The sequence below is a fragment of the Anomaloglossus baeobatrachus genome, chromosome 1 (assembly GCF_048569485.1).
Source record: "Anomaloglossus baeobatrachus isolate aAnoBae1 chromosome 1, aAnoBae1.hap1, whole genome shotgun sequence".
In the NCBI taxonomy this organism is placed as follows: Eukaryota; Metazoa; Chordata; class Amphibia; order Anura; family Aromobatidae; genus Anomaloglossus; species Anomaloglossus baeobatrachus.
In genome coordinates this window covers 523,460,957-523,474,838 of record NC_134353.1, presented here as the reverse complement: position 1 = coordinate 523,474,838, position 13,882 = coordinate 523,460,957, and the positions used below count along the sequence as shown (strand labels likewise).

General features: G+C 39.7%; 1 protein-coding gene across 1 annotated transcript in view; it reads right to left on the bottom strand.

The window, feature by feature from the left end:
* Nucleotides 1-13,882, bottom strand: part of MUSK (muscle associated receptor tyrosine kinase) — a 343,556-nt gene that overhangs the window by 106,884 nt on the left and 222,790 nt on the right. Inside the window, exons 10-11 of the mRNA XM_075316181.1 lie at nt 1,734-1,909; nt 453-476 (exon numbers count right to left, since the gene is read on the bottom strand). Of these exons, the coding sequence (XP_075172296.1) occupies nt 453-476; nt 1,734-1,909 (200 nt within the window). The remainder of the gene's footprint in view (nt 1-452; nt 477-1,733; nt 1,910-13,882) is intronic.

The following is a 13,882-nucleotide window of genomic DNA, read 5'->3' as shown; positions in this document are numbered from 1 at the left end:
GTTTTGGGGTGAATAAATTGGAGAAAGAGGGATTTTTTTTATTTTTCTCTGTGTTTTGTGTTTATGTCTTTTTACCTATGTGATTAGTAATGAGGATCTCATAGACCATTACTTATTACTAATCAAGGGCTTTGTGGTAGCTGATTTTTTTTTACTAATCATAGCTGTCATATATCCCTTATATTACACCGATTCCCTGAGAAGTCCACGTGTAGGGTTTATGCATGGACACTAGGTGTACAGACCCCGAACTTTACAGTTTGGGTTCACCTGTGAGTATGTTATGTACGCTGAAAATGATGTTTTGCGCTGCGCCAAAGGACATATAACTCAAAAAAACAAGCGTTTTGCACATTCACTGGGTGATCATGAACTTAATTACACTGAAAGATTAACATTAAGAATGCTAAATAAAATTTTTCATTTTTAATGTGCACATTATTGTAACTTACTGGTAATATTTTCCTTATGGAGCTCTGGAAAAAAGCAGAAAAGAGAAAACATTAACAACATGCCCATTCTACATGGAATTTGTAATCTATGTGGCGTTCAATAATCTGTCCCAGTACATAGAATAGAGGTACGTAATGTTAACATAACTTTTAAGCCCGCTTTACACGCTACAATACATCTTACGATGTGTCGGCGGGGTCACGTCGTAAGTGACGCACATCCGGCATCGTAAGGTACATTGTAGTGTGTGACAGGTACGTGCGATTGCGATTGAACGAAAATCCGTTCATCGCATACACGTTGTTCATTCCTCAAGAATTGAACGTGCGGTTGTGCAATGTTCTCGAGGCAGCACAAATCGCAGTGTGTGACACTCCGGGAACATTGAACAGATCTTACCTGCGTCCCACGGCTCCAGCCGCCAATGCAGAAGGAAAGAGGTGGGCGGGATATTTACGTCCCGCTCATCTCCGCCCCTCCGCTTCTATTGGCCGGCTGCCGCGTGACGTTGCTGTGACGCCGAATGTCCCTCCCACTCCAGGAAGTGGATGTTTGCTGCCCACATCGACGTTGTATGGAAGGTAAATACGTGTGACGGGGGTTAATCGTTTGTGCGGCACGTTCAACAAATTGAACGTGCCACACATACGATGGGGGCAATCGCATATGATATCGTATGTGAAATTGCAACGTGTAAAGCAGGCTTTAGGCTGAATTTTTGGTCAGTTGTTAAGCTGCGTAAAACACTGCATTTGTGGCATTCATTGTGGGACTTAATCTTTAGGGCTCATTCAGACGTCTGATTTTTGCGTACAAGAGCTCTCCTTGCTTTACACAGGTAGCACTCATACCTGTCATAGTCTATAGGGCCATCCACATGTCCGTGATTTTTCACAGACTTGTCTGACTTTGTTCTGAGTGTTGGGTCAATATCGGCAATACAAGTCTACGGTCAGCGAAAAATTATACTGCGCTTGGATGACATCTGACTGTGGACCAGTTTTCATGAACACTATAAAAGAAGGTTTAAAAAAAATGTTTTGCTCCGCGTATGAGAAAACTGATGACACTTGGACTACTATCTAAGAAAATTATGATCAAAGTCTGATCCCAAAAAAATTGGTGTGTTTTTCTTGTACTTGTTTTGTTGTAGTGCAACATTTTTAATAAAAAATACAAGAAAAAAATCTGCTATGTAATTTTGGCATTACTGAACGCTCATGACTTAAAAATGGAACAAAAAGTCCCGTTACTTTCCATACAATCGGTTTATAGCTTACCAAAATATGGAATATTGATGCAGGCCCCAGGGCCTTTTTGCAGGCTTGGGAGCTTTTCACAATCAGGGACTGTCAATAGCATTAATCCAGGTTTATAAATTCCTTTCCGTGAATTTTCCTCTATTGACAGCCACTCTTTAAAGCAGTAGAGATCCTTTACTGCAAAGCAGTGCTCTCTGAAAAATAAGACAGGATGGAAGAAGATTAATGTAGATGTCATAAATATGACCCGTTATAAAAATAAGTTGAGGAAAATATATTTTTTATTTGTTTAGATCAGGATATATTGGCCTCGGCTATACTAAATGGACTATTTCATCAATGCAACCCGTATATAGTAACCAGTATTGCATTTGGCCAAATGGATAGTTTTCATAATTACCCAGTCAGCAAGACAACTCTGTTTGGAAAAGAGGACTAGCACTCCTTCCATCTGTGCAACCAGCTACACTGCACATAAGCCACCCAGCATATCTAAGAATATTAAAGTAGTGGGTATTGGCCAAGAATATCTGCACAGGAACCGGCAGTACCGCTATGGGGCCTGTAAGATGCCAATACAGTTAACAGCAATGGTGGAACAGGAACCATCCTCTCCCTACATCATTCTCTCTCTGTGTCTGTGCTCTGATATCTCAGTGAAGCAAGCACAATAATGTCACTACACATTGTATTCGCTCTTCAGAGATGTGTAGAGCTTCCAAACACAAGCTGCAGAGACTGGAGCAGCACGGGAACAAGGAGAGGTGAGTATTTTTTTTTTTTAATCAATGAGTACATTGTGAAGGTTTGTAGGATGATGTTGGAGCCATTTTACTGTTTGTAGGGCTATATAGAGGCTATTATACAGATGGGACGACTATGTGGGGGGCAGTATACTGTTTTCAGGGCTATATGAAGGCCATTATACTGTTTGTAGATATATGTGGGGGCCATTATACTGTTTGGATGGCTTTGTGGGGGCCAATATACTATTTGAAGGCCTATGTTGGAGGTCATCATACTGTTTTCAGGGCTATGTAAGGGGGCCATTATAATGTTTCCAGGGCTATGTGGTGAGCTATTATACTGTTTGGAGTTAGTTGGGGAAATTATACTGTATACAGGCAATTATACAGTGGGGAGGTTAGTATGGGGTCCATCATACTGTGTGGAGGGTTATGTAGGGGTCATTATACTTTGTTCAAGGGTGTGGGGCCATTATACTATACAGAGTGTCATTATAATGTATGGAGAGCGATTATGCTGTAAGGAGGTTTATGTGAGGGCTATTATATTGTGTAACAGGCTATGTTTGGGTCACTGTGTTGGCACCATACTGTATTGCTGGTCACCATAATTTGTGGGGAAGAGAATATTGTAGGGTCCTCAAACTGTATGTGTGTGTAAGATTATCTTAAACTGTGGGAATGCTAAAAAGCTTAAAAATTAAGACAATTACTTTGTCAGGGCTGCACAGTTGTAAAATATGCTTTTCTGTGAGCTCGACAAATATATATATTTGTTTTGGGGGGGGGATGAATTACAGAATCATATGGCAAACTTTAAATGATCAACCGTATGTCAGAAAAATGATGTGACTCACAGTCATCATCCTGAGCTAAGAAAAAAAAGACTACTGAACCATATCTTTCACTTAAAGGGATCCTTTATCATTTTATTCATGCTGCAGACAGCATGAATTTGTGCCTTGATGCACCATTGCAGCCAGGTATATTTTTCTTGAAAACTCTGGTGTTTCTAAGTGAAAACACTAACAGCAAAAAAAAGTATGAACGGCAGAAATTATGAAAATAAAAATACAAATATCTTTTATTAGCCAATAATAAAACACAATAAAAAAATGGAACAACCCAAGGGACAGATGGTATTAGTTGGGGATATCCGGCAACATTCCTAATGCAAATAGATGGAATAGAGTCAAAGGAGACACATGGACAAAAAACCGAGGCTGCAAAACGTGCGTCGAGTGCAAGGGACACCGCTTCATATCCTCTTTTGGTCCCTGTATGTTGGTATATAACTTTTTCTATGTCTTTTCACTGCTTTACTTGTAGCATGTGATACCCAAATGCTACTTTTATCTTAATTTTTCTCACTTAAAATTATTCACTTTTATATATATATATATATATATATATATATATATATATATATATACAGTACAGACCAAAAGTTTGGGCACACCTTCTCATCTCTAGAACAGCTATTAAGAGGCCTTCATGGTAAAATAGCTGCTAGGAAACCACTGCTAAGGACAGGCAACAAGCAGAAGAGACTTGTTTTGGATAAAGAACACAAGGAATGGACATTAGACCAGTGGAAATCTGTGATTTGGTCTGATGAGTCCAAATTTGAGATCTTTGGATCCAACCACCGTGTCTTTCTAGAAAAGGTGAACGGATAGACTCTACATACCTGGTTCCCACCATGAAGCATGGAGGAGGAGGTGTGATGGTGTGGGGGTGCTTTGCTGGTGACACTGTTGGGGATTTATTCAAAATTGAAGATATACTGAACCAGCATGGCTACCACAGCATCTTGCAGCGGCGTACTATTCCATCTAGTTTGCGTTTAGTTGGATCATTATTTATTTTTCAACAGGACAATGACCCCAAACACACCTACAGGCTGTGTAAGGGCTATTTGACTAAGAAGGAGAGTGATGGGGTGCAACGCCAGATGACCTGGTCTCCACAGTCACCAGACCTGTACCCAATCGAGATGGTTTGGGGTGAGCTGGACCGCAGAGTGAAGGCAAAAGGGTCAACAAGTGCTAAGCATCACTAGGAACTCCTTCAAGACTGTTGGAAGACCAGTTCCGGTGACTACCTCTTGAAGCTCATCAAGAGAATGCCAAGAGTGTGCAAAGTAGTAATCAAAGCAAAAGGTGGCTACTTTGAAGAACCTAGAATATAAGACATATTTTCAGTTGTTTCATACTTTTTTAAGTATTTCATTCCACATGTTTTAATTCATAGTTTTGATGCCTTCAATGTGAATCAACAATTTTTAGAGTCATGAAAATAAAGAAAACTCTTTGAATGAGAAGGTGTGTCCAAACGTTTGGTCTGTACTGTATATATATATATATATATATATATATATATAAAAATATATATATATATATATATATATATATATATATATATATATAAAACTAGTGGATGCAGTATTGGGATATCATATATCTACGCAACTTTATCATGTATGCATGTTGGTTTGGATATTCACACACTTGTGTGACGTAGGGTTCCATCTATTCATCTATTTGCATTAGGATTGTTGCCGGATCTCCTTAACTACTACCATCTGTCCCTGGGTTGTTCAATTTTTTTATTGTGTTTTATTATTGGCTAATAAAGGATGTTTGTATTTTTAGTTTGATCATTTCTGGCTTGCGTATTTTTTCTGTGGTGTTAGTATTACAAATGTATATGCTTTGAGCCTCCACTAGTGGGATGTGATGTTGGTGGTATATTGAGTGAGAATACTTAAGATCTAGTCTAGAACCATAGCTAGAAAGAAGGCTAGTCCTGCTCCCCCGGCTCACCTTTACAGTGCTGTTGTGAACATAGAGTGAGAACTGTCAATCACTGCTAACAATGCCAGAAATGCCAACTGGGAGTGGAGCTGGACTAGTCTAATCTCTGGTTATGGTCCATAGCTAGATGTTCTTATTAAACCTTCTGTCAAATGCCAGAGCATTTCATAGTAAAATATACCTGACAGCAATCATGCCGTCGGGCTCTCATTCATGCTGTCCGCGATTTAGGCAGCATGAATAAGTTGATAGATTCCCTGTAAAGTGTAGTTGATATTTCAGGAGAACTTGCAGCAGGATGTCTGTCTATTTCTAGCTCCTCCTTTCTACTTCCACTTCCCTCTCCATAGAACTTTATGACAGCTCCTAACTCATCAATGAAAACATCTGCATTCACTGACAACAAATTTTACCTGGGAAATGAAAATTTTGGGAGTGAATATTCATTATTAAATTAGATTACAAAATTTACAAAGTACTATCCATTTATGAAAAAAAAAATAATTGACAGTTCCTCTTTAAGATAAATCTTAGAAGTACTATAAGGATAACTGTACTACATTATCTTTTCAAGGAATACATTTTTCTTGCCTATGTAACAAAGTTTAAGAAGAGACTACTGTACGACCTGTTAATCTTGTGCAGAATAAACTACACTCACACATTATTCACGCCCAAGAGTGCCATTTATCACACTCTGAAGATGGACCTAGAGTGACAGCAGCAAACCGGGATCATCATCCTGACAAGAATAGACTATTACATGGGGATTGTAGATCTTATTAATGTGCCCGCTGTACTGTGCCAGCTTCCGTGGTAAGCAGCATTATATTCAGACCGTAGGTGAGCGCCAACATTAGCTTACAGTCACTGAATGCTCGCAATACGGGCAATATTACATGCTCCAGAGGTCCAGAAAATAACCATGAATTCTAATTACGTATGTGCAGAAAACATGGATTCTGTCAATGTTTGCTTTCTACATTTTTTGATGGAATTTATCTGTGCTGTTTTCAGTTCCTCTTTCACAAATTTTGGTTCCTACAAAGGAAAACTGTGATGCCAAGCGTACCCACTGTGGCAGGCTTTTAGGAACAAAAACTACTAAATTCCCGAGGTCTAGTCTTAACGTCTGCACTATAGAAGTAGAATCCAGCAGCAGACTTGGATCATGACATAGTACCAGTTATCAAGAACTTCATATAATCTGAGTATTTGGAATAAATAATTAGTATGCAGTACATGGCTTAACTTCATTAAAAAAAATAATTACATCGGCTGTTAATAATAAATAGTCATTGTTTTTAAGTGTACAAGAACCCACTTTTGCAAAAATTTGGTGACTAGCTTTGTGTGACACTAACAGGGGTTGCAAGTGCACTAGAATGATGTCCAACACCTAGGTATAGTGAGGCGCTAGCCCGCTGGGGGTTGCCAGTATGCTAGCGGGGAAGGTCTCCAGAGTAGTCGACTAAGCCAAGTGTCAGTAGCCAGGAGGACATGTAATTACAGGGGGAGAAAGAGAAGCCGGAGTTACGTGTGAGCCGAGGGTCAGTAAGCCAAGAAGTAGCAAAAGGGGAGAAGAGTCATGGTCAAAACCAAGAGGATACGTCAGTATTGAGGAGAGAGCGGGGCTGGGGTCACAAAGCAAGCCGGAGGTCAGGTATGACATGTCAGGAGAAGCGAGGGAACGGGGAATGGGATACTAGGTAGCAGGACAAGATCAGAATAGCAACTCACGGGAACCAGAAATGTATACAGCAAGCTGGAACTATCACTGGTGGCATTGGTGGTGGTGAAACAGCTCCAAGATAAGGCAGAGCGATCACCAAGAATGAGGCATCCCCGAATAGGCCCCTCCCACCGGGCCTAGACTCAGAACATACAGACGGCAGGAAAACACACACTGGCTCTGCAAGAGAGCAGAGCCACAAGTGAATCATGACACTTTGAAGCCCCCCCACAAAAAACATAATTTCTTGCTACTTTGTTTAGAGATGTTGATGCTATATGTCTCTTTATGTGGCCACACAGTGGTTGTAATGTGAACTGCTGCCTGTCCAGGGCTTTAATAATCTGCTGCAATAATGTGTTACAGTTATATCATGAGACAATGGAGTCCGTAATGAAATTAGGAGAAAGATAAAAATGGACACGTTTGTACTAAAAAAAGGCCATATGTGTTTCTATGAGAACAAGAACAACTACAGTGGTGAATGGATATGTTACTTGGGTCTTCTAAAACATAGTGATAAGTTGATTGGCAATGAAATTTCCATGTGTGATAGGGAAACAGTATGAGCAAAGTGAAGTAATGTTCCATTATTGTAAAGGAAGTAAAAAAGTGTCAAAAGGGAGTCTGTGTCACGATGTGAGTGTGTGATAGCGAGATACCAGAGGCTAACCCTAGTCGATCCTTTACCTCAGGGTTACTCTTGATGGTGGAGATGCCTGAGTCCCATGACTGGCTATGATCCTGATCAGAACTAATCTGATTTCCTTTTCCCACCAGGGAAGGAAGGGACATAAATAAAGACAGACAAGAGAAAACCAAATCTCTGCACACACATAGGAATAGACAATGAGAGACTCAGGAGAAAAGCAAGAGCAGGAAGGTAGCAACAAAAAGGCAACAAGGGTTAACTCCAACACCGCACTCAGCAACAAGTATCACAATCATCAGATAATCTGTATCACAACACCTCACCAGAAAAACAAAGATAAACTATAGCTGGCATAGAAGGAAGGATCTAGCCAGCATATATAGGAAGGGAGCAGATGTAATTGGCTCCCCAACAACATGTGATAAAAGGAGACTAACAAGAAGGCTAGCAAAGATTAACTCTTGCTAGTCTGCTTATGAACTCTGCAGGTTGACGCCTGAGTTTGCCTGCATTGATCACAGACACCGGAGAAGTTATCGGGGGAGTGCAGAATTAGTAGTCTGAACAGATCCCTATGCCACCATGACAGTTGGTGAAGTTTTTAAAAAACTTGATGTGACAGTCCGTAAGCAAAGAATGACTGTTCCAACCAATCAACGGTACATGAATACCCTTAACATAGCCAAACAGTTCCATGAACCTTCTACCTACAGTATTTGTTGTGCATTTATCTGTGCCCTTCTCTGGTCCCTGTAAAGATAGAGATGTCAATCAAAGAAGAGGTGACAGAGATATATGGAAGAGAAGTAGTCTGTATACGTGACACTGTTTGACCATGCCAAGCGTGTACTGAGAGCCTGTGCTTGGTTTGAACAGTCCTTTTGTACTGACAGACTCCCCTTAGCATGTGTTGAACATGCTGGAACCACTTGGGTCTGATTTATCATCTTATGCAGTTGTGGGACTCAGTCCACTGGTCAATTGCCTGACATCAACACCTCATTTCATGAAGGTCAAACAGCAGCTGTCAACATTAAAATATAAATGCCCTCCTCCCTATCACATTAATCTAAGGCTTCTTGTTTGGGCTACTCAGGATATTTCATATAATATAGCTCCTTTAATCCATATGGAGAAGTTTCAGAACTGATGAAAAGGGAAGAGTCTCAGAGGGACCTGTTGAAATGGTTCAGCGTTACCGGTGAATGTCAGTCTGAACACTCCACGCTAGTTTTATTTCTAAGGAAAACAGAAAGCTAACAAGCTGAAGTTTCAGTCTATAGTAGAGGAACTAACACATCCTTGGAGCCTAATCACTGTCTCTATAGAGGCATGTCTTGACCTTTAGAGAAGGAGTCTTGGCAACTCTGAAACCACAAAATAGTGCTGACATGAGGCATCAGTGCTCATTCCTGGAGTGTCTGCTCCAGCCGTTTAGCTTCTCATAGCAATCACTGAGGAGGATTTTTAGTGCCAAATGGATCTGCGAGTTTTGGCTTCAATTGTGGCCAAGTATTATAGAGGCATTAGTGGAGGCACCAGGGATTCACCATTGCTGATGTCATGAGGATATTAATAAGGGATATAATGACCAGAATTGTCTAGTGTGCCTAATCAGTGTAAATTGTGATTATTTCTTTATGCATATTATTAACATAAAACTTTTTTTTAAAAAAAAAAAAACCTGGTTTCATAATGTACTGCACTATATAATATGTTAATGTTTATTGCATTATTATAAATATATATATAGACCTTTTTTTAGATAAAGCCATTTCTATCTATTAAAAAATCTCTCAAAATTGTTTACTCTTACAGTATTTTAGTAGGTTTCAGATGTGAAAGGGGAACAGGTGAGTTAAATTTGGTGTTACTGCTCACACACTCTCTCATACTGGTCACTGGAAGTTCAACATGGCACCACATGGCAAAGAATTCCCTGAGGATCTCAAAAAAAGTTCTTGCCCTACATAAAGATGGCCTAGACTATAAGAAGATTGCCAACACACAAAAACTGAGCTGCAGCACGGTGGCCAAGACCATGCAACAGATTAACCCCTTAACGACCATGGGCTGTACTGGTACGTCCTAAGCCATTATAGTGTAATCACCTGCGGCTGCTGCGGGCAGTTGGCAGTGATCTGTGCACATGTCTGCTTATTTGTACAGCAGGCATGTGTGCCTTGTATGGTGGAACGGTAGATCCGTTAACCCCTTAAATCAAAATGTGACAACATGATTTACATACCCGTTGTGGTAAATGTTCACTTACCGGGCTCCATCGGCGGTGCTGTGACGTGATCACTGTGAGCTGATGGTTGCCATGGTAGCGCAGGGTCATGTGATGACTCCTGTAGCTCACATGACTCACTTCCTGTTTCAGTCAGCCGAGTGCTGCCTATTACAAGACATGAGCATTTTTGGTGATCTCAGCTGTGCAGCTGTGATCAATAGAAATGAATGAGCGATCAGACTGCTGATCCTTTTAGTCCCCTAGGGGAACTGGTAAAATAAAAAAAGTAAAAAAAAAAGTTTTAAATAATAAAAAAAATAAAACCTAAAGTATAAACCACCCCCCTTTCACCCTTTTGAAAATGAAAGGGTTTAAGAAATAAAAAGTATATACACATTTGGTATCGCTGTGTTCAGAAATGCCCGATATCAAAATATAAACTCAATTAATCTGATTGGTAAACGGCGTAGTGGCAAAAAAAGTTCAAAATGCCAAAATTACGTTTCTTGGTTGGTGCAAATTTTGCACAAAATGCAATAACAGGCGATCAAAACATAGCATCTGCGCAAGAATGGTACAATTAAAAACTTTAGCTGGAGATGCAAAAAATAAGCTGTCACTGAGCCACCAAGAAATGAGAATGCTACAACGTCAATTTTTTTGGACAAAATTTAGATTTTTTTTTTAACCCCTTACATAAAGGTAAATATCTGCAAACTCTTACCGACCTGAGGCATCACACCGACTCATCAGTTTTACCATATAGTGAACACGGTGAATAAAATATCCCCCAAAAAATTATGCACTTTTTTGCAATTTTTCCGCACTTGGAATTTTTTGCTGTTTTCCAGTACACTATATGGTTAACCTTATGGTTTCATTTAAAAGTACAACTCTTACCACGAAAAATAAAGTCTTATATGGCAAGATTGACAGAAAAATAAAAAGTTATGGCTCTCGGAAGAAGGGGAGCAAAAAAAACAAGCCGAAAAATGGAAAATAGGCCGGGGGTAAAGGAGTTAACAAGACAGGTTCTACTCAGAACTGGCCTCAATATGGTCGACCAAAGAAGTTGAGTGCATGGGCTCAGAGTGAGGATGTCTTTTCAAAATAGATATATGAGTGCTGCCTGCATTACTGCACAGGTTATAGGGCTATATGACATACTGATATACTGACATATTAATTATACTGACATACTGAACCCCCAGATCAGTAGGTCAGTACTCAGACCATACAGTGCACACTGCATCAAATTAGTATGCATGGTTGTTGTCCCAGAAGGAAGCCTCTTCTAAAGATTATGCACAAGAAAGGCAGCAAATAGTTGCTGAAGAAAAGCAGACTAAGGACATGGAATACTGGAACCATGTCCTGCTTTCTGATGAGACCAAGATGAACTTATTTTGTTCAGATGGTGTTAAGCGTGTGTGGCAGAAACCAGGGGAGGAGTACAAAGACAAGTGTGCGTTGCCTACAATCAAGCATGATGATGGGAGTGTCATGATTTGGGATTGCATTAATGCTGCCATCTGCCTAGAACTACAATTCATTGAGGGAATCATGAATGGCAACATGTACTGTGAATTCTGAAGCAGACCATGATCACCTCTCTTTGGAAACTGTGTCCCAAGGCAGTGTTCCAACAAGATAACCACAAACATACCTCTCAGATTACCACTGTCTTGCTAAAGAAATTAAGGGTAAACGTGTTGGACTGGCCAAGCATTTCTCCAGACCTAAACCCTATTGAGTATCTGTGGGGCATCATCAAATGAAAAGAGGAGGAGCGCAAGGTCTCTAACATCCGCCAGCTCCGTGATGTCATTATGCAGGATTGGAAGGTTATTCTAGTGGCTCCTGTGAAGCTCTAGTGAACTCCATGCCAAATAGATTTAAGGGAGTGCTTGAAAATAATGGTGGACATATAACATAATGACACTTTAGCACAATTTGGCTATTTATACTTAGGGGTGTACTCATCTTTATTGCCAGCAGTTTAGATATTAATGGCTGCATGTTTTCTACAGGGGAACCAAAAAATAAAAAAATGCGAACTTGTCAGGCTCTGAAAGCATAGAAGTTACAGTAAAAACAATATATATATATATATATATATATACATATATATATATATATATATACACATATATATATATATATATATATATATCTGTCATTTATTTCACACAACACGTTTCTGAGGCTGCGGCCTCCTTCGTCAGGTTTGGTCTTACAAACAAGTTTGGAGAATATTTATAGTCAATTTAGAACACACCCCCAATTGACACAAATATACTTATTCTTAAATAAGACACAGTATACAATTATACGTTATTTAATATAACTGGCAAAAATTAAGAGAACACTGCAAAAAGTTACATTTTTCTGATTTTTCTCGTTATAGATAATTTTTTGAGTGAAATGTAAATTGTTCTTTTATTCTATAAACTACTGACAATGTCTCCAAATTTTCAAGCAATACATTTTGTATTTATTTTCTGAAAATGAGAAATGGTCAAAATAAAAATCAATGCATTGCTTTCAGACCTCAAGTAATGCAAAGAAGACAAGTTCATAATCATTTAGAAAGAACAGGAAGGGAAGAGTTCAGAATAACCTTGTATGCAGCTTGATTCATACGTCCTTCGCAAAGTTTATGGCTTAGTGGGTTTCAAATTTACTCTGCTCGGAGCATAATATTTTTGAAATTTCGGTTTCTTCTGTAAATTACACAAGGGAAGTCGGACAAAGTTTTCCACAAAATGGAGTCATTTTTGTACACAAGCATCTTTCAATATTCTTTCTCCAGATGCTTTTGAGAGAGTTAAATGTCTATCCAACGTCGTAAGTGACGCACATCCGGCATCGTAAGGTACATTGTAGTGTGTGACAGGTACGTGCGATTGCGATTGAACGAAAATCCGTTCATCGCATACACGTTGTTCATTCCTCAAGAATTGAATGGGCGGTTGTGCAATGTTCTCGAGGCAGCACAAATCGCAGTGTGTGACACTCCGGGAACATTGAACAGATCTTACCTGCGTCCCACGGCTCCAGCCGCCAATGCAGAAGGAAAGAGGTGGGCGGGATGTTTACGTCCCGCTCATCTCCGCCCCTCCGCTTCTATTGGCCGGCTGCCGCGTGACGTCGATGTGACGCCGAACGTCCCTCCCACTCCAGGAAGTGGACGTTCGCCGCCCACATCGAGGTCGTATGGACAGGTAAGTACGTGTGACGGGGGTTAATCGTTTGTGCAGCACGTTCATCAAATTGAACGTGCCACACATACGATGGGGCGTTGCAAATCGCATACGATATCGTATGCGAAATTGCAACATGTAAAGCTGGCTTTAGAGCGATACAAGTGTAGTTTAGTGACAACTTATAATAACTCAATTTCTCAATTAGTAATTGAAAAGATGATTCACAAGTCTTGGTTAGTGGTTTGAAACAGAGACACAGATACACAGACACACTGATACAGAGATAGAGACACATAGAGAAAGAGGCACACAGAGACAGACAAAGACACACAGAGACACAGACACACAGAGACAGAGATACACAAACACAGAACACACTGACACATACACACACACAGACAGAAACATACAGAGAAAGAGACAGAGACACACAGACACTTAGCATTCCCACATTTGTACATACCCCATGGCTTAGTGGGTTTCAAATTCACTCTGCTTGGAGCTATATTTTTTATAATTTGGTTTCTCCTTTAAATTAAACAAGGGAAGTCGGACAAAGTTTTCCCCAAAATGAGGTCATTTTTTAACACAAGCATCTTTCAATATTCTTTCTCTAGATGCTTTTGAGAAAACTAAATATCTATCCCAGGATAAGTGGTTGGAGAAAATGAACAAAAAATCTACATCTATAGATACCAACAAGTTAGAAGGATACAAGTGTAGTCTAGTGACAACTTATAATAACACTCATTTAGTAATTGAACAGATGATTCACAAGTTTT